Here is a 21,128-nt window from a genome sequence, read left to right as displayed (position 1 = left end):
CTGAGTAAGTGAACCTATCCATCGCCCTTGAGCGTTAGAGGCAGATATAAATCTTGACAGAAATCTGTCAATCAGCAACTGATAAGTACTATTTTGTATCTGCTGTGTACTGCCCTCAAAAGAATTGATTATTTTCTTGGTTTCTGAAAACAACGGATATTAGGATCACTTAGACATGGGTTTTTTAAACAGTCTTACCTGCCAGGGGAAGGCCTTAAGGAAAACCTGTAGCGACATTACTCAAACTGTAGCTTTCAGGATTGGGCACCTGAGTGAGGCAGCTGATCCAACCTACACTGAAGCAACATGAGGTTTTAAACTGATGTCAGTAATTTCAGTTTCAAAACTTTTGTACAATGGAAATTACATTTGACAACGCTGATTTTTCTCCAACACAATCAGATACATCTGGGACTAAGAAAATTGTCAAATCCTCTGGTAACAGTGTATAATATTCAGTAACTTACACTAGACTGATGATCAGCTGGAAACTTAAGGTGCTTTTGCCGATGGTTTAGACAACTTGCCAGGACGTACCAGATAACTCATGCTTCCAGGCAAGTATTTATGTAGTAGAATGTAAAAGGTTTTTTTATGGTAATAATGTTGACATTTTTGCCATGACACATGTAAAATGAGCTAAAGTACACCTCAGCTTTGGAAGCCTTTGTAACCAACAAACCAATCTTCAGCGAAACATAGACAAAATTATCAAAAAACCCCAAGCCTTCATGTCATAATTCCTCACACACTGGACTACAGAATACTGTATTAATGCCATATAACTAATTCTTTTTAAAAGCAGATTTTCTTTTGCCTTGAAAGAGATGGTTTCAATTGACAGCTTAAGTTTGAAGGAAATGAAAACAGACATGCAATAACCATTGTTTAAAACCTGTGCAGCAAAGTTGCCTACCATTTTTCCATAAGGAGATGAAAGGTTTATTAGTTGGCAGGTATTTTAAAAACAAAAAAAAATTAATTCTGAATTTAGTTTCTAGCCAAGCTGATATTCTAAATGTAATATAATCAGGAGACTGCATTGAGAAAATGTAGCCAGGCTGTTAAATAGATTAACTTTGAGATAATAGCTCTGCAGCAGCACATAAGAGAAGAGTATTAGTTAGACCATAGTTTTGGCATGATAAAGCAAATTAACGAGTATGATAGAATAGAGGAAAAAAACCCTCCTAATTCATGAATAAACAACACAATCACTCATTTAGAAAGACTATAACTATATTTTATTAAAAGAATTGCTTTCAGGTAATTACAACAGGTACTAACAACCAGTGGTATAACCAAAAATTAAAAGAATCAAACTACAGGATACAATATTTAAACAAACATTCTGAGAACTTACAGGTGCTTACCAAGCAAACTGTCTTGATCTTCAGAACACAATTACAGTATCATTCTAGTCAGCAGATCATCCAGGTACACAAGTACTTAAGTACCACTGTCTTCAAATTAAATTTGTCAATAATTTAAAAAATAGATATTATTTAAAAGCAATATTATGCAAACATTTATTTGTCAGATAATTCAATTTTAAAGCATAAAAGCTTACTGTATCAGCCTGAAATTTATCTGATATGCATAGTCAAGAGATTATAAATTAGCTTTTGGCTTCTTGAATTCTATTGCTTTATCAGAATAAAGTTTAGCAATCTCTTGCTTAGTAAACCCATATTCTAGAAGTATCTCCTCTGTGTGTTCTCCTATAAAAGGATCTCTTTTACATGATGGAACAGCAGGAGTCCTTGATAGAACAGGAGCAGGTCTAGGACTTATCTCTCCCTGATCATTTTGGATAAAAGAACTTCTTTCTTTGTTATGCTGATGTGAGGCAACATCATCAAAGGATAAAACAGGGGTCACACAGGCATCAGTGCTATCAAATATGCTGCACCACTCAGCCTGTGTCTTCTGTGCAAATATGGATGCAAATTTTTTCTTCATTTCAGGCCAGTTGGAGAAACTCATCTGAGCGGGGAGTTCATCTAAATTTAGCCCAAGACCTGAAAGGAGAAAAGCAAAGTTTAACTATAGTGTGGCTTAGATAAATTACTAAGTGCTTCCCACAACTAAGTATATTCCTCAAGAAGATACTACTTTGAAGGCAATACTAAAGTCACTTTGAACTTTACTTGGGTATCTGTGCAAGGCAGGGAGCAGAGGAATAAAATGCTCTATGATACTTGCAATTAGACTAAACTGCATCAGCTACAGCCTTTTAAGTAAGTACATATAATAAACACTCATTTGTATAAACACTTCACAGAAGCAGCAGCTGCCTAGATGTAGCAATGTCCTGAGAACAGCTTCTATAATAGGTATCATATTCTCTACCGGCAGTAGCAACACAGAAATCTGCTGAATGCGTCCTGGACTACAGCAATACACTCATCTCTCAGGAGCCAGCACATCTGCCAGAGCTGCACATTCAGCAGGCTACACTGTTTGAAGTTCAACATGATGGGGTTGTATCTATGCCACAGATGAGATGGTGTGGATGGATGTGCCCAGCTCAATGTGCATATGGCAGCTCAGCTGTAGGTGCCTGGAGGCTGACTGACCTGCTTCTTCACTCCACTCTCCGAACAGGCTGCAGCAGTATCTCCTGCTCCCGCTGCTCCAGCACACCTACCAGACTGCAGTTCCCACAGCCCTTTCACTCCCTAACTGCTCAATAACTCTGCTTTCCATCTTAGTCGCAAGGACACCCAGATATGCAATAAGCACATCTCTTCTGAGACACGAGAGCAAAGCATGGGCACACAGGGCTTGTAAAGAAAATTTCCTGTGCTAAGCAAGTCCTAGGTCTATCCCTGAACTAAGCACCACATCCCTTCCTACTGGGGAGCTTACATCTCTGCTGCACTGCCAGTTTCCTGTATCTTTCTGTTCTCATGGATTTTGCTCTCTGCAGTCTCTACTCTCATTCTCCTACTTCAAGGAGATGCAAGAATTTCTATGACTTCTTGTAGAGATTATCTCAAAAAGGAGGTAAAAAACAAGAAAGAGAAAAGGCAATTGAACGACACCTTCAAAATGGAGATAGTACAGGGGTATAAGCAGAGTATATGAGACCAAATAGGAATCAGAAGTGATACATTGAAGGAGAAGAAATTCAGAAAAAGCAGGGTTAAGAAAGACTTTGAGAAATCAGGAAGACTAGGGAACAACTATCATCATAATACTTCACAAGTAACAAAAAAAGGGAGCTTCTTAGAAAACCTGTGAAAGGCAGAGAAAATGTAGAGCTCTGCAAAACTGAATTTTCAGCATTCTTTGTTGTATTTTTGGTTATCTGGTATTAGATTGGTAATTAGACTAACTGTTAACCGCCTTGAGTAATAAAGGACTGTTTGCAGGCAGAATTCACACAGACCTCCTCTTGTCTTTAGCTGTACATAGGCAGGAAACACCTATCTTGTCTTTTTACGACTTCATTATCACTGAGTGGGGTAGACATATTGCTGCTGAAACATACAGGGAGAAGAAAGGGAGATAATGCCTATTCTTCTGCTCCTTAAGTCCTTTCTTCCGTTCATAATCTGCACAATATGCACTTCTTGGAGCCCAGAGATTCCCCCAGTATAACACAGTATTTAAGAATTTCACTGTTGATCACAAGATTCTTAAACAGTAGTTTTGGAAATGAATACATGCTTTGAAATTGTACTTTGGTACTTCAAAGGAAAACACACAGAAATTGCCAATCTCCAGACTCAAAAACACAGCCTTGCAGTTGTTCACTTTCAGGAGAAATTCATCACAGTCAAAGACTAAATAAGTATTTTCACATCTTATTAGAAATGCCTGTGGATGCTAGGATAAATGATACTATAAGGTAAACATCAGTCCTTACGGTTTTACCAAGCCATGTGCACCTTAAATCACTGAATTTACACTCTGGTGTCCATAACCATTCATGTCATCCTAAAAGAGATCAGCTGAAGATAACTCATACTGCTTGAACATCATGATTAAATAAAAGCTAGAAATATTTTCAAAATTAATTTTATTATTGATTTTCAAAGTATTCCACTAGAATACCACAAACAGTGCAGTACAGTTTACTTATGAACTATGAGCTGAGACAAATTTACCTTCCACAATATGTACAGCTAAGTAAAAACACACTACCTGAGCTTCTGACTCAATGTATGAAATCTTGTCAAGTGGAAACTTCGTTACACAGTACTTGTTTTCTTATGAAAAACTATGGCTTGGTTTCTAGCAGCCAGTCCAACGTGAGCAGAGCTCTACCATTATCCCATTACAGTTATTTTTGATGATCGTGGCAGATGGGAAGTTGGCTGAGCCTCACTGCACACACTCTGGCAAACTAGAACAATATGCAGAACCTGGAATTTAATATTACATGATCATTTTCTGCTTACCACTGAAGACTTCAACTTTAAATAGCATGAACATCTAAGCACTACAGCTCCTCATTTTCCAGCTTGTGCTCACCATTTGTGGTGCAGATGAGCAGTATCAGAGCAGGAGTGACTGACTCAACAAGGAAACTATTACATGGCACAGAATCGTATGGGATACCACAGGAGGACAGACTTCATTCAACATAATCATAACCAAAGTATCTTTTGCACAGAATATCTTATAAAGCAATCACAACTTAGTTCCAAGTTTTTTGTTCAAAGTTTCATCTAGGATTTTTTTGTATGGAAAAGCCCAGTCAACCTACTCTAGTACAGCTTTGAAATTATTTTTGAACAACGAAAAATTGTCTCCCTATAATGATATAGCTTTAAATGTCCTTCAAATACTACAGCTTTATTGACATATATCCCCAAATATATCATTTATTGATGCAGCAAACTGAAATCTCTATTGCTACAGAACTTCTTAGAGAAACTCTAGTAAAATCAGGTACCTATTTCAAGAGAAAGAAACCAGCAAAATTCACTAGATAAATCAGTGAAGCTACTTTGCTATGTCAGAAATTGAAACAGTTTTTTATATTACTTCAGTCATACTATTTTAAAAGCAGAGTTTTGTTCAGGATTTTCTTGGTTGAACTTGCTAATTTTCTTTTCAAACATGTATGGTCATAGCAGAGTAGTTTTGAAATTATGTTGTAATAACATGACTGAATAAAATCAGCTAGTATGGGAAACCTTAATAGAGGCCCAAACAACAGCTGTAAGGTGAATGCCATTGTGCTTTTTCTGACTAAATAAAACTTGTTCTCACTGTGAGAGGGAATTGAATTTCAGAATATTCCAAGAGAGTAGTGAATTTTCATTAAACTAACTATGTAAAGTGTTTTCTCTGCTCAACGTTCCTGCAACCAAATAATTTTTTAGAAAGTGACAGTTCAGCAAATGGTTGATCAGGCCCACAGTACTACCAGGCCTCATTGCAAATGCATCTATAGCTGTACTCCAAGTTGACATGCTTAATTACCATAATTGCAAATGTTTTGACGCAGCAAGAGCCTGGCCCTCTACAGTATTTGTACAATATTTAAGCCTTATCATAATAAGTAAATTAAAATAAAACATAACATTATGTATAACTGAGTCTACAACATAACGAGGAAACTGTTTCTCCATGTTACATGTCTCAATAACAATGTGATATTGCATTCAGTTTACCAGCAGATTTTTAATACAGTCCACAATACTTCACAATCACAAAATGGAGAGCCCTGTGGAAATCCTTTATAATGATGTTTTTTAATTGCTTCCTAATTTTTTCCTTCTCTTTGTAAACTGAAGTCATACAGTATAGGAGTACTGAAGCAGTACTCCTCATCTCTCAGGAGCCAGCACATCTGCCAGAGCTGCACATTCAGCAGGCTACACTTTGAAGTTCAGGACTTTAGTGACTGTCAGTGTTTTCCACATCAATGTAAGTGGACACTAAGTTCACCCTGTGTAACTGACTTTACACCACATAACTCAGAATCAAACCTTTACTCTCATCTCTTCCACAGTATTTACTATGTTTTTCATGCCCCCTGTAGCCTGGCTGCAGCCATACTAAGCACCTACTGCTAAAAAACAAAACAAACCTGCAGAAGCAATTCACAGGTCAGTTCAAAGACATTCTGTCTCTTTCTGTCAAAAGATTAAGGCTTAACATTAGTAGCAAATGTTTCTTACAACAGATTTTTCATAAGATGTTTTAGCTATTTATTGTCTGATTTTTGTAGTAATAAAATTAACACCTGCAAAAGGACTACAGCTTGCTTGTTAATAGCAAGCAATCAACAGTGAACCCAAAATACTTCTCTACTGCATCTATTTTACATAGCTTCAGTTTCTCACAAAGCCTTTATTTATTTAATTAATGATTTTCTGGCAAGCATAAACTTAATTTTCCCTGCAGAGCACAATCTACAAAGCCAACAATCTTCTCAAACTAATATGCTCTATTTTCTTAAATTTAGTTTCCCTCTGCAGACTCCTTAAGAACGTTCCTCACCATGTCATTGCAGTTGGGTCCAGCACTGGGTTCCTGCAGGAACTCTGCAGGGAAACACTGAAGTGAACCAAAATGAAAAGGAAATCAGTTCTGCTTTGGCTAAGCAGAATTCTGTGAGCAGGGACAAATGGTTCAGAAATCACACTGCTTTCTCAGTTCTGCAGTCTTTAAATCTCCAGCCGGCATCTGCAACACCCGAATCCTTGTGCTCTCATTCTACAGTAGTGGCAAAAGTAATCTACCCTCTGAATACGGACAGAGAGCCATCAAGTGGTTTTTGAATATATTTTATCTGGAACAGCACCAAATTCTTCACCAGCAGAGCTGACCAGATATATAGACAAAAGGAATGAAATGAAATTATGGAAATTGCAACTGGAACATACCATTTTAAACCCACATCAAAGCTGGAGTCAATGCCTGGAACAGACAACTCAGCCTAAGTCAAAGCTCCTCAGGTTTGTGAAAGAGCAGTACAGTTCTCAAAGGCACCTTTTTCTTCCCTACAATATTTAAAGGCTTAAATTCTGAACTTAATTTCTGCAATAGGTATCCCAGAAAGGAAATAATCCCTAAGTCACAAGAAGGTTCTGCTGTTCTAATTTTGTGCACTATTGCTTCAGAAAGATTGAAACCCCAGTACTGAAAGGAATAAATATTTCCTGTGTGAAAATCTGAACAGATCACGATATGCACCTTAAACACAATGACAGAAGACCAGTTACCTTAAATTCAATACTGGGAGAAAATTTTGAGTTTGGTCATTTACTTTAAACACTACACTTTTACAAAACAAACAAAGAAAATGCACCGAGTGTACACAAGAAAAGGTGGTGATACAATTAAAGGCAAAAGGCAAAATTTCCTCAAAGACTGAAGTACGTTTGCTGGATTTTTTAAATATGGCAGAAACAGACTGAAACATATGCAACAACGATTGCAGTTATTCTCTACTTAGAAGTGGATACACACCAGTTCTTCATTGCTGGAATAACTATGTTTGAAACCTCAGCTGTTAAAATCAAGCAACTTCTCTGCATTGTAAGCACAAGGAATACTTTCAAACACGAAAATAAAGTTGTCCAATTTGGGTGCTACAGCATAAGCAGAAGAATTCAGAGCTGCTGCTCTAACTATATGCTCTAAATTTCTCAGAAACAACTAAAAGAAAAGCAGAATTTTAGCATCTTCCTCAGTAAAGAGTTATCTAAAGAAGACAGAGACCATCAGTGACCATGTTTTATCACCTGGCCACTGGTTTCATACATCAGAGGCTTCTCTGTAGATAACCTGGCTGAGAGAAAAAAGCCCAAGTCTTGCCCCATAACAATGATCAATACAAGGCAGGACTGTCCAGAGAAAGTTCACTGAGAAAAAGAGTCACAAACAGAGCCAGACACCATTGCAGAATTTTGGGGGGTTTTTGAACAAGTACCGAATCTATCCCAGTCCTGTAGCTTAAGTGTGATTCAACTTAGTCTCCAAAGAATAAAATACTGCAGGCCAGTGTTTGGTCACTTAAGCCAAACATACGGGTATTTGAGTATGCAGCTTTATTTTTTTCTCATTTGCTTTGTATTTAATATAAGCATTCTCCCTGAAATTATTTTAGGAATTCCAAATTACCTAACTCCCAGAGCAAGGGCTTGCATTTTACTTTGATAGAGTTTTATATTTACTTTTGTTTTCCAGCTCCCACACAAGCAAGAAAATCTCAGGGGATCGGACAAAAAAAACATTTCAAAGAACTGCAAATAATCAATGTGGAATGATCTTTTTCAAGATCAAGTTGCTTACAACCGCAGTTCACAAACAAGTTACTCTTAGGACAATTAGAGACAAAAAGTACCATCTTCTTCAGCCAAGAACATGGCATTTCCAAACTTGACATCTGGTCTGTCCAACATAATGCTGGACATGTCCCTGAGTCCAAGAGCCTTCCTCATGTATTTAATGTAGCAGCATGTATCAATTTAGATATTCCACACAATTACATGGCCTTTGTTAAGCTACAAGAGAAGCAGCCATTCACAGCTACAGCTGGGCAAGATCTTGGGGAGCACCACAGGCTGCAAGAAAACAAAGCCAAAGCATAAAGAACAAGCTCTCTCTTTGGGATCCTGCTCACCGAAGGCATGCCCCACCTTACAACCCCGTAACACAAGAAAAACACGAGATGCAGATGAAAACAATTGCTCACAGTCAACTGCCCTATGCCTAGCGTGTCCCTGAACAGTGACCACCCACCACTTTCCCCTCCAGTTTTACTGCTGAGCACAGTGTCCTGTGGTACAGAACGTCCCTGTAGTCAGCTGAGCCAGTTGCCCTGGCTGTGATCCCCTCCCATTTCTTGTGCACCTCCAGCCTTCTCACTGGTGGAGTGGGGTGAGGAGAAGAAAAGTCCTCAAGTGCTGTGCAAGCGCTGCTCACCAATAACTGAAACATCCCTGTGTTACCAGCACTGCTTCCAGCACAAATCCAAATCACAGCCCCACGCAAACTAACGTGAAGACATTCAGCTCTATCCCAGCCAAAACCAGTACAAATTGTAGCAAGGATACAATTCAAAAAATGCCACAACTCAAGGAATAATCAGTGGGAAAGAGACTGGGCAAGAGTAAGGAACGACTCCCCTGACACACTCACTGAGCAAAGACTGGCCCCATGGGAGTCACCCATGGACAAAAGTGCTTCACGTAACACTGGGTATATCCACTTTAGGAATCCTTTGTTGACATTCCTTCAACTCATTAAGCAAAACTAAAATTAAATTGAGAACTTCTTATAGCCTTCATATTCTGTACAATGAAGAAAAGAATAAATACAAAATTATTTAATGAATTTTTTATGTTTTCATAAATTCTGTATGGAAAACATGGCAAACTACTGAAGAAGCACAATAGAAAAAAAATTTAAATTAAATAACCAGTAAGAAGTTAAGAGCCCATCTTATAAAAAGCTTGAAGCACACAACTAGTTCAGAGGTAAAGATGCACCTGAAAATTTCTGGTTTTATTTCATACAGTTAAATATTTTGCATAAACCATTCTAATTTCTCGAAGAGATAAATCGTGATTTATAGTAATATCTAAAGAGTCTTAGTCAAATATAAATATTATATCCAGAGCCAAACACCAAAAGCGCTCTGAAATTGTGTGGCGGAAATTAATTACTAAAGCAGAATTTGCTTCCACAAATTTTTTTTCTATCAAGAAATACTACTAATTACTTCCAGTCATCATTCCTTCCAGAAACAATTTAAATAGGTTTGTTTTTTCTAATTATAGTACAAATAACCAAAATTGCCTGAAATTCTATTTGCAATATCAAAGAATTAGGTCTCATTTTTAAAGTAGATTCACAATCATTTGAAAAAAGTGATTTCCAGAAAAGTTGTTCAGTGCTCCAGTCACATCACAGACTACCATTACAGTAACTCCAAAAGAAAACTTGCAATTTAAGTGTAGTTGCTGAGGGTGAGTAGGAAATTAATTAATTGCTAGAAAAAAAAAGTCAATTAAACAGCTACACAACCATCCAACTAGCTTCAGGAAGTGTTTGGCTTTTACAAAGAAATCACATAACCACGTATCATGAATCAAAACCAACTATTAAAGAATGCACTCAATCATGCTTTGCTGTTATGAAAAAACTGCTCCAACCTACTCACCTTTTATTAACTGGTTATAGAATTGAGGCTCAAGGGCACCAACAGCCATGAATTTTCCATCAGAGGTCCTATAGGTTTCATAAAAAGGTGCACCGCTATCTAGCAGGTTTTCACCTCGAGGTTGGCTCCACAATCCCAAATTTTGTGATTTCCACAGAAAAGAACTTAGGTATGCTACTCCTTCTACCTTGAAGATTTAGAGAAAAAAAAAACATAAAAGCTCCAGTAAATTAGTTGGCATGTTACCTAAATTCTGTATAAAAAACCCAACAAAAACTACTACCAGTTCTGCCCTTTGCTAAGATATTTAATGACAGAATCTCTGGTAAGCAGTTTCATTTCTTAAATTTTCCATTACTGTTTATACTGCACTTGTGAAATCATCTAGAATTAGAGACTAAGAAAGAGCATAAATGTAGTAAGGCAGCTTCAGATGGACAATGTACTTTCAATGCACATAGTTTCCTCATTTAGCAAGTTTAGAGTCATTAGACATTCACAATGAGTGAGTAATTTCAAGGGATGGGACAAGCTCCTTGGCTCTATACAACATAAAGCATCTGACAGCTCAATGTCTTCCAAACCTCTGGAAAACAAGATGCCTGTACCAGTCCTATAAATACCAAATTTTTATCTTCTGTAAATATACTGATTACAGGAAGACTGCTATTTTTAGAAGAAAAATTGAAGGAAATCAAATCAAATCTCCAACACTAAGTTAAAAAAAAACTATTCTCCCACTGTGATCACTGGCAGCTATATACCCAGAGCAAAGTAATCTCTACATAGTCAAGGGTCTAATGAATACAGCCCTAGAAAACATGATTAATCCCATTTCAACTTGCTCCTCAAAATTTTGTCTATGTGGAGTACAACCAGATGAAAATTTGTTCAGGCTTTCAATAATTATCAAGGTTGTACCAGTCTTTCAAGCAAAATCACATCCTAGTTTTGCTCATCAGCACAATTAATTTTTTTTCAACTGTATTGAAAGTACTGTAAGTGAAGATAATCCAGTTAACAGTGTATGGCCACAAACATTCCAGTAGAACAGATTAAAATCTGAGCTGTATTATTCTGAGTATCACTTGATTCATGCATTTTCAGCTGTGTGAAACTAACCTAATATGGTCTATATAGACAAGCACAGATACCATACCAAAACAAAAGGCTACTAAATATTAATGTAGGAAGATCTATTAGTTTATACCTTTCTAAGCAAGAATTTAAAACATGCAAATTGCTGAAGTATGCAGTCAAGAAGGCTTCTTAATTTAATGTGTGTTACTTGGGCTCTTTCCTAGTACTGCTTCAAGGACAGGAATACCTCTGTCCTCACTGTCAAAGTTAAAGTCAATTAAAGTACTTTCATATGAGAAAATACTGTATACCTTCATCTATGTATCGGCAAAATTATTGCAAGGATATTAAAATAAAGTTTGTTTTACTAATGATCTGATCTTGCATTGCTCATATTAAGAACAAATAATATTACACAAAAAGTACTGAAAGTAAGGATAATAAAAGACAGGGAAAGTATCAGAATAAGCCCTAATTGAAAATTAGATTTCAGGGCTGATAAAACTCTTAGCACCTGTACAATACCTACGTGCTACTTACCCTGGAAACACTTAAAATAAAACAGCACATCTGTTCTTGACTGGTATAGAGACTTGAGAAATATCCCTGTCTGGGCAACTGGACAGCTAGGTTCTGCCTGAGGCCCATTGCAATTCAGAGACAAGTAAATGAAGTGTCTTAACATCTACACCAGACCTCCAAAGGCATGTAAAAATAGCACCACACACTCACTAATGCAGTCACCCTCTTTTACAACATGAGAACAACATGGGGAGACTCCACTTAAGTCTAACTGCAGAATTATTATAGTAACAGTTGTGGGTTTCAGTTAATGTCTCCCTCATGTTAAAAACATCTGCAGTCTCTGAAGCAGGCACAAGAATCCAGAGGCCATGCCACTGGGTGACCCGTCTGCTCCCCAAGCCTTCTGTTCTTTCTGTAGACTGAAAAGAGTTCAAACAGAAGTGAGAATGAATCTACACCAACCTAATCTTTATCCTCGTGACTGATGAAGGCTTCTAGGATGTGGGAGTTTTGGTTTTGAATACCTCCAGGCTGAGAAAAACCTAGAACCTCAGTCTTCTGTTGGACTGCTAAATGTTCCTGCCATGAGACTATTATGCAAGTGATCATTACCAGCGTCCTTTCCTGTGGCTATCTTTTCACAAAGAGTGACTTATACTCAGTCAGATGCCTACTGTCAGCAGAAGGTTCTGTGGCTGATGTAGTGAAGCCAAACTGTGGCCCTGACTCACATGCCTCTGTACCAGTGTGGTGCAAGAATGCAGAGGTACAACTGTGCCTTCTGTGTCACATTGCAGTGTCCACTCCACGTGGCAACTACCTGGCCTCCTGTAGGATAGCCATGATCCCTGCAGAGTCAATGAGAAGAGACAGTGACCAGCAGGAATCAATTCAGGCCAGTCACTTAATTCTTCTGAGACAAGACAGATGAAATGCAGGACCCAGTGTCTACTTCTTGCACAGTGCAATTTCTACTGTAGAAAATTCTACCATGTGTCCGAGTCATTAATGTATTCAGACTACATAATTGTACAACAGCTTAAGTAATGGGTCTATTAAAAAAAAAAAAAGTTAAAATAAAACAGCTGAAATGCTGCAGTGTTGTGATTTTAAAAATACGTTCTTTCACAAAAAAAACTTAGGTGTAAAAACAGGCTCATCCACTCAGTCAATTTAATTGTCTTTGCTGCTGCTGATGCACGAAGGATCTTCATCAACCATGTCACTGAAAGTTTATTCAACAAATAAGGAATATGACCAAATGCCAGGTAAAGCACATCCTGTGATACTGGACAATATTCCATCCACTTCACAGGTCACCAGGCACATCAGCAGGGAACTGTAAATCCCACAATCATGATGAGACAAGAAATAATTAGAAGAGACAATTTTTAAGGGCTTAGAAAACCCCACAACACATTCCACTCCAAATGAGCTACAAATTTCATTAGAACATTAGCAGACTTAACTGATTTTCTTCTAACAAATTCTTTTAATTCTCTGAAGTATGATAAGAAAATTTGGTAATACTATAAACTACAAGAAGTATCTTTTTCAATATTTGAAGACTTGTCACAATTCTCGATGGTTTTTCTTTCACAAATACACAATCTCCTTAAATTCTTCTTTTAGGTCATGTTTTTAGAGTCATAATTTTTGTTGTGCTACATGGACTTCCTCAAATTATTTTCATAATAATGAAAATGTTCATGATTTTCATTTTTATCTTTGAAATATGATGGTCAGCATCAGAAACATTATTTTCCTGAGACTTCATAAACATTGAATAGGTTAGAACAATTGCTTCAGAAACTTTGACGACTCTATTTCCTGTTAATACATCCTAATACAGTATGTATGTGTTTTGTAACAGCATGATATTGTTGACTCATGTTCAGCTTGTGACTAGTACAAACCCCCAGGATTGTACTTTAGCCAACTGTTCTCTCACTGCATTTGTGCAGCAAATTGCTTCTGCCCACAGAGGACTACAGAGCAGCAACGTCTGTGAATTGCAGCCAATTTTTTTCAGGTCACTGCTCCAATCTGAAAAGGTCATTTTCAATTCTAATCCAAGTCCAACACACTTGCAGTCCTTCACATATGTGTATCATCTGTAAATTTACTAAACACAATTGCTCATCCACCATTCAGCTTGCTGGAGAAAACACAGAAAAAAACCCAAAAAACACCTATAGAACTGCACTTGTTAAGTTTTTCATTTTGACAATCAACTACTAAAAACTAGTCCTGTTTTGCACTGTTCCCATAAAATTTTCATCTAGACCATAATGCCATGGACTGCTTCTGAGAACATGATGTGAATTTGTCAAAAACTTACTGAAGTCAAGAAATCCAACATCTCTTGCTATTCTAGTCTCTTCAAGACCACTTCAACAAAGGGATTCGTTTCAATTAATGTAATTTTTTTTCAGTTTATATTTACAGCAGAACCTTAGCCTTCACTGTACAATGCCTCAAAGGGAAGTCAGATTTTAACTGCAATACTCTTTAAAAACGGGCGAACAAGAGAGAAACAACGCTTGCAGATAACATAAGTTTCAAGGATAAATGTAAATAAGTATTGCTGTGTGTAAGTGGGTAGCCTCCTATGGAAAAGAAATCCATTGTATTCATTATTAAGATAATTTAGCCTTTAATTTATTTTACAGCACATTCACAGAGTGAATTGGGTTTTTTTTTGAAAAGGAAATTGACTTCTTGGCAATGATCCATGGCAGTGTAACTATCCCAGGAAACAGTGCTTCTAGCAAGATATGCCCTGTCACAAATTTGTAAGATGTGTCTTGAATAAAGCTAATGCAAGTTTTTATTTTAACAGTATTGTCATTTTTGCTGTTATGCAGTACACCAATTGTTTATTATACGCCCTATCTCCACACACCACACTTATTCCTCAAACATATATAGCTAATACTCTGTTGTAGATACAAAAATGCTGCTAGCAAGGATTTTCTTGCTATTTTCTAAGTCTGTGAGAGACTTTTCTCTCTCACAGAAGAGGTACCATTATGTAAACAACCAAGCCACCTGCAACCTTGAAAAGTCTTGTTTATGGTATAGTAGAAAATATTTTGATAATGGATGTTTTAGGATTTTAGCCAATCACCCCAAGGGGTGGCTGATCCTTTGTCCAATTAGACTATGAAGAAAAAAGTCTATAAAAGAATTTGTAAAACAATTAAATAAATCAATCTTGCTGCACAATTCCTGCCTGCTGGATCTTCTCTCCTCCTCCTCCCTATGGCTGGGGGACATAGGGCCCAGGCCTGCGGTAATACTCTGTGAAGAAGGCAGATGGACAAAAGCAGGGAGAGGGGGGAGGTTGCAGTACGTGTTCCATGTCATAAGGATGTTATGGCAGCAGTGATTAATGAAAACTGCTTGCATGTGAAGGAATGGCCATTTTATGAGATCATTTTCCCAAATCTCAATTTTAAACCTTATGAATAGCTCCAATGTCCTCCCATTAACAGATTTACAGCAGGAGAAAACCCAAGCAAACCTAAGAAACCCCATGTTCCTCGAGACCAAACTTACCACACTTGCATCAATGACCTGCCCTTTGCCAGATCTGGCACGTTCAAAGAGGGCTATAACAATGCCCATTGCACACATGACACCTCCACCAGCAAAATCAGCCAGAAGGTTTACGGGTGCGTAAGGATTTTCATTCTTTCTACCCAGCTTTGACAGCACACCTGACAGAAGAGAAAACAAAGCAAGGATAAGCATAAAATTAATTATAAGCATTCATTTCTATAATTAAAGTTTCATTCTTTTCAATCTATGCAAATAAATAAGGGATAAAGCAATCTTCTAATGTTTTCTATCTCTGCTTGGCTATGTCTTAGCTAATAGTTACTCTTTAAAAGAATAAAAATATACGAAATCACATTAAGTGATATGAATCACATTACATGAAGATGTAAAGAGATTAACAAAAGTCTCACAGATAAACGTTGATATTTTGGCTATAGAGGGATCAAATTTTATAAAAAAACCCAACCTTGTGAGCAATAATTCTATATCAGTACTTTCTACATGCACTGAATCTTGCCCATAAGAGACATTACGAACGTGTCTCAAAGCAACTTTGGTAAATTGTTCTTCTTTGAATATTTTAAAGTAAAAATGCAGAGGTACAGGTGCACATAACCAATGAAATAATAATCATAACAAAGGATCTCACACTGACAACTCTGCTTCAGTCCTACCCTCCCTCTCCAACTATGTTTGGGGGAAAAAAAGGTTGCATATAAAAAGAACAGGTAACTAGCACAGAAAGGTTATCTCTGATTGCATGCAATGTAAACACAGGGAACCTATGTTTATGCCAGCAATTATGCAGAAATGAAAGGAATTAAGAGCAAAGGCTAAGCTAATTTACCTCAGTCAGAGCTTTGAACTTGTTAGCATTTCCCTGCAATCCTGAACAACCTCTTCACTGTGACCTTACTCTTTATAGTTGCCTCACAGTGATTCCGTTTGGGCAAGCAAGAAACTGCAGTGCGATCATCCCTCTATGTGTATGGCCTGACTTGCAGAATACATGGGCAGAATTTCCTGAGAATTGCATGGTTCTGATGCACTGTTTAGTTAGCTAATGTTCTTCCTACATGCAAGCAATGGACTGCACAGCATAAGAGACTTCCAAATCCTGTAGTGCAAGAGTAAAACCCCTGTTGCTATGTAAAACCTTCCTTTTAATAGTCCAGAAGTTGTCACAGGCACCAGAAGGTTAATATACTAACTTCTCAAGAGTTCCTAACACAAGCCATTTTTTAGTTAAAGGAAGCCAAAGCTCATTAGGAAAATACTCAGAATATGATATCTCATTTTTGAGGAATGACACCTCTCAAACACCTTGTTCTATTTCCTTTTAATAAACAGAAAATCTTGGTCAGTGAAATCACAAGCAAAATTATTTTAAGAAGATATCTAACCAAAATACTACTGACTAAATCAGCTCCAGAGAAAAAAAATCACTCTATTTGTAAACCAGAAAGTACTACAAACTAAGGCAGGGATGAACCATGCTGTTTCTATACTGACTTCCTGCACTAATAACAAATAAAAATACCCTAATATTTTGGAATCCTCTTGACATGTCAAGAAGTCAGACGTGTTTCAAACAAGGCATTTTGTCTTTAATTTTTTCTATTCTCTAACAATTTCACATGAGGGAAGACTGAACCCACCCCTAAAGAAATTAAATTTCACACCACTATGACTCCACATAGTAGGTGATACCAGATCACCAGGTTTGCACTGCCTCTGCTCCAGCCCTTTCCTGGGTCTAAAAGAACTGCTTTATCCAGTGGGAAGCCAAGAACTTTTGGGTCACCTTCTCTCCTCCTTCACAGGCTCAGAGAAGCATGAGAGACAGAAGTAGTGTGAAGAGCAGGAGGTAGGGCCATGCATGGATGAGCATCACCAGAGTTGGGTAATTTAGTTACTGTTTGCTACTGCATACTTGTAAAACCATACCACTTAAAAGCAGCATAATGTCCACAACACCTTAATGAACTATAGCATTTCCACTTTATTTGAAGCCTACTTCCTTTCAGTTGGTATCAGTGAAGACATATTTACAAGCAGAAAAGCACAAGAGCTCAATTGTCTTATGCTACCTAGTTTTTCTTTGCTCAAAATATCTGCTCTCAAGCACGCAAAATAATCTGCAGCCCTTTCAGGACTATAAAGTATACACATTTTGTAGGAGAGGGGCCCTGAAGAAAATGTTGAATCCTCTCTTCAGATAAATATTCTGATACTTTATTCAGAGAGAGTAGCACAAAGGAAGGAAAACAATGTACAGCCTGGGAAGACATGCTGATCCAGCCCGTAACAGCTCGCTGCTGCTGGCAAAACAAACAGCCTGTCCAGTAAATGTTTCCTCTTTTCTTGTGCTGACTGGTTGGATCTCTTAATGAACTGCTTCACCTCAATAACCTGGCAGAAAACACCCTCATTTCTTCTAACCAGTTTTTGACTTGTGAGGAAGTTTACAGAGGGGCTAAGCAAGTGCCAGAGCTGACTGAAAACATCTGGGAAAAGCACAGTGAAAGGAAAGCCCCATTTCACCAACAGAGACATTTCAGATCAGCTGATTCATCAGACTGCACCTCAGATAAATTTTGAGCTATCTGCTTTCAACAAGTTCTTGAGTCTTGATTAAAGGGAGGAAAGAAACTTTATTTAACAGGAAATTTTACAGCCTACCTGATAAAGCCAAGTAATTGATGTCATGACCTGCAGACTTGGCATATTTTCCTGTCTGGCCAAACCCAGTAAGTCTAGCATAGATGAGTCTGGGATTCTCCTGTAGGAGGACCTCTGGGCCAAGCCCAAGTTTCTCCATGACACCTTAAAAAGACAAAGCAAGGAATTCTAATTCACATTTAATTTTAATAATACTCAGAACATAATGATTCAATTATACAACAGCAGAACTCAACTGCACTTCATGAAGTAGAACATTCTACTTCAGCATCCATACTACAACATGAACATTATGAACCACCAACATACTGCAAAAATTTAAATATAAAACAAGTGCAAATTAGGCTCTAGGGTTTTGTTTTTCAGCTTTTTTTCCTGTTTTACTTCACCAAAAGACTGAAAGAAAACCATGCACCACTGGTTGAGAGAGAAAGCCACCAAAGGCTTGTAAAACAAGAAGAAAAGAGAAAGAGCAATCTCTTACATTTTCCATATTAAAATCACTCGACATTTCTTCCGTATTTCACTGCAATACAATTTCCTCAGCATTTCTCAGTACCTCGTGTTCCTGTGACTTTTAACTCACTGATGGGAATGGATCATGCCACTATTCCATAGATGAGCTGCAGGAACCACACACAAATAAATGTGTTCTTTTTTAATGCAGAGAATAAGTAACTTTTAAAAATCAGTGAAATACAAATTGAATCAGCATGGACTCACAGAAAACAAGGTTAAAATTTTAATTCTGCTGTCCTAAAACAGTGATTTGAAGAGAAGAAATTTGAATGGCAAATAAATGATACTTTCTCATTGGTTCAGTGTAGCTTGGTAAGACTTTGACCTATGATCTATAATGGCACTGCAGGGCAACACATTTTGAAATGGAAAGGAAAACATAATTTCAGTGCCTGTTCCACCCCAGAATCCATTACTCCAGCTTGTTTCAGAAAACTAATCCATAATGTTACTACACCTTCAATTCCATTAAGATCCACTTCTATTGCATGAATTACTGGGCAGTGGCAAGTGATTACTGCCAAGGAGAAAGCAGTGAAATTTGGCAAAGTGCATGGTTTTCAAATGCACAAGTGGGAACAGGGTGACAAATAGCCCCTGTGGCGTCACAAAGTCACTGTTGTAAGGTCAATGGTACATATGCCTTAAAAAAACCTGTTCTGCCACTAGGACCCTCACCTTCTCACTGTTTTCCACCAGCCTCATGATGGGTCACAGATTTGCCTAGTTCACTTACAGGCCCTTAAAACCCAATATCTATTTCCAAAATTGCCTGCATTTCCAGCTGGGGGGAAAAAAAAAAAGGCAAGTGCCCATAAAACTAAAGTAAACAAAACTTCATAAGGAAAAAAAATCCTCTAGAAAACAGGAGATTAGCTACAAAGAAGAAGTGGAATTTAACTTCTTCATTTTGTTTGCTTAGCTCCTGGGGAATAAAACAAACAATGTTAAGGTAAGAAACACAATAATAATAATAATAAACCCCTGTTTTCCAAATGAAAGGCATTACTTGTGACACACAATCTGTCCATAACACATGATGTCTAGCTGATAAAGTCTTCTATTTCTAAACTGCCTTTAACATCCCCAAAACACTTCAGCTAGCTCCTCAATAAAGGACGATCACAGAATCACAGACGTTTGGGCTGGAAGGAACCTGTAAAGGTCACCTAGTCCAACCCCCTGCTTTGAGCAGAGACATCTTCAACTAGATTCGTGCCCACAGAGCCCTGTCCAACCTGACCTTGATGGCATTTTTCCTAATAGAACAGCATCCTCAAGAAACACTGGGGGATACTGACATAACCATCAGGTGAGTGCCTGTGTATGGCTTATAAACAAAGTGAGCATGGTCAACCTGAGAAGTCTATGGCTGTTAAAACAGCGTCAGTTTTGCTACTGAAAATCAGATGTTAAGCACCCCTAAACGTGGTAAATTAGTAAATATGCATACTGTAAATAAAAAATGAGCTATGAATTCTCTTTAAAAGACAGTTTTTAAAAATGGAAAAATTCCGTAATTGAGTATTTGAAGAATCTGCCTTACTTTTAACCTAATGTTTAAAGTATAAAGTACTTGCAAAAACACAAGAAAGGTTTTCATGAAATAGATTTAAGACTAGCAGGAAATTATTAGTTTGTGAAAAGCAACTTCCTAAAATTAAATACGATGTTTGAAGATGAAGACTGTAGTTCACAACCTGGTTTTGATCCTGGATCAGAGTGGCCCAGTATAAGGGAATCATACTACTCTATTTAGCACTTGCTCTTATATTCATCTCCCTGGGATATGTGTTTTGTAAATGTATAACCACAACGTCAGATCTGTTGTCTTCAGAGGAATTGTAAGCTCAGACTCCGACCTGCATGGCAACCTTACAAATGTGAGCTGGACTTTATCAGCAGGCCTGACATCACGCAGGATTGGTGCCCCAAGCTCGGTGTGACCCCTGCGCTCGGACACCCTCCTGCTCATCCACGGCTCCTGCTCGTCCAGAGCCCGGCCGGGGGCACGGCCCTATCTGAGCTCTGGCCGCGGCCCTTCCCTGCGGTTTCACATGGCTGCTGCGCTGCACTGCACAAATCCGCCACAAGCACGCGTCACCCAGTCACAGGAAATAGACCTCCAAAGCTGTTCCCTGTCCGCTTCCCACTCAGTCTCGCAGAGGCCATAGACTGGCGGGAGCCCCTCAGCAGCGCACCCTGCGGCCCCACAGCTTCACCCTCTCGCCCGCCCCACGCGGCCCAGGCCGGGCTGCCGCGGCCGCAGCGCCGCCCCGGCGCGGTCCCCCGGCGGCCGCGGCCCCTCACCGTGGCGGAAGGGCTCGATGAGCACGTCCGCCCCGCCGCACAGCCGCTTCAGCGCCGCGGTGCCCTGCGGCCGCTTCAGGTCGAGCGCCAAGGAGCGCTTCCCGCGGGCCTGCACGTCGGGGGCCGCGGCGGACTGGGACAGGCGGTCGACTCGCACCACCTGCGCCCCGAAGTCGGCGAGGATCATCCCGCAGAGCGGCGCGGGCGCCAGCCCGGCGAGCTCCAGCACCCGCACTCCGCTCAGCGCCATCGCTAGCGCCCTCGCCGCCGCGGCCGCTGGCGAGAGCCGACAAATCGATCCCGGAGGCGGCCCGGG

General features: G+C 38.7%; 1 protein-coding gene across 2 annotated transcripts; it reads right to left on the bottom strand.

Moving 5' to 3' along the window:
- Window positions 1-1,221: 1,221 nt before the first annotated feature.
- On the bottom strand, window positions 1,222-21,112 carry AMACR (alpha-methylacyl-CoA racemase). Of its 2 annotated transcripts, none has more exons than XM_042028545.1 (5): window positions 20,813-21,112; window positions 17,984-18,127; window positions 15,299-15,459; window positions 10,133-10,319; window positions 1,222-2,021 (listed from the first exon to the last, which is right to left on the bottom strand). In XM_042028545.1, the coding sequence occupies exons 1-5, from the start codon at window positions 21,060-21,062 to the stop codon at window positions 1,612-1,614; spliced, it is 1,152 nt and encodes a 383-aa protein (XP_041884479.1). In that variant the 5' UTR covers window positions 21,063-21,112; the 3' UTR covers window positions 1,222-1,611. The 2 variants fall into 2 exon arrangements, with proteins under 2 accessions (XP_041884479.1, XP_041884480.1); XM_042028546.1 differs by lacking the exon at window positions 20,813-21,112 and adding an exon at window positions 20,626-20,689.
- Window positions 21,113-21,128: the final 16 nt, after the last annotated feature.

The sequence above is a fragment of the Corvus kubaryi genome, unplaced genomic scaffold (genome assembly GCF_017639235.1).
Source record: "Corvus kubaryi isolate FWS band 111438036 unplaced genomic scaffold, C.kubaryi_AGA036_p1.0 37308, whole genome shotgun sequence".
Taxonomy (NCBI): Eukaryota; Metazoa; Chordata; class Aves; order Passeriformes; family Corvidae; genus Corvus; species Corvus kubaryi.
The sequence above is the reverse complement of the archived record's forward strand: the minus strand, read 5'-3'. Positions and strand labels throughout refer to the sequence as shown.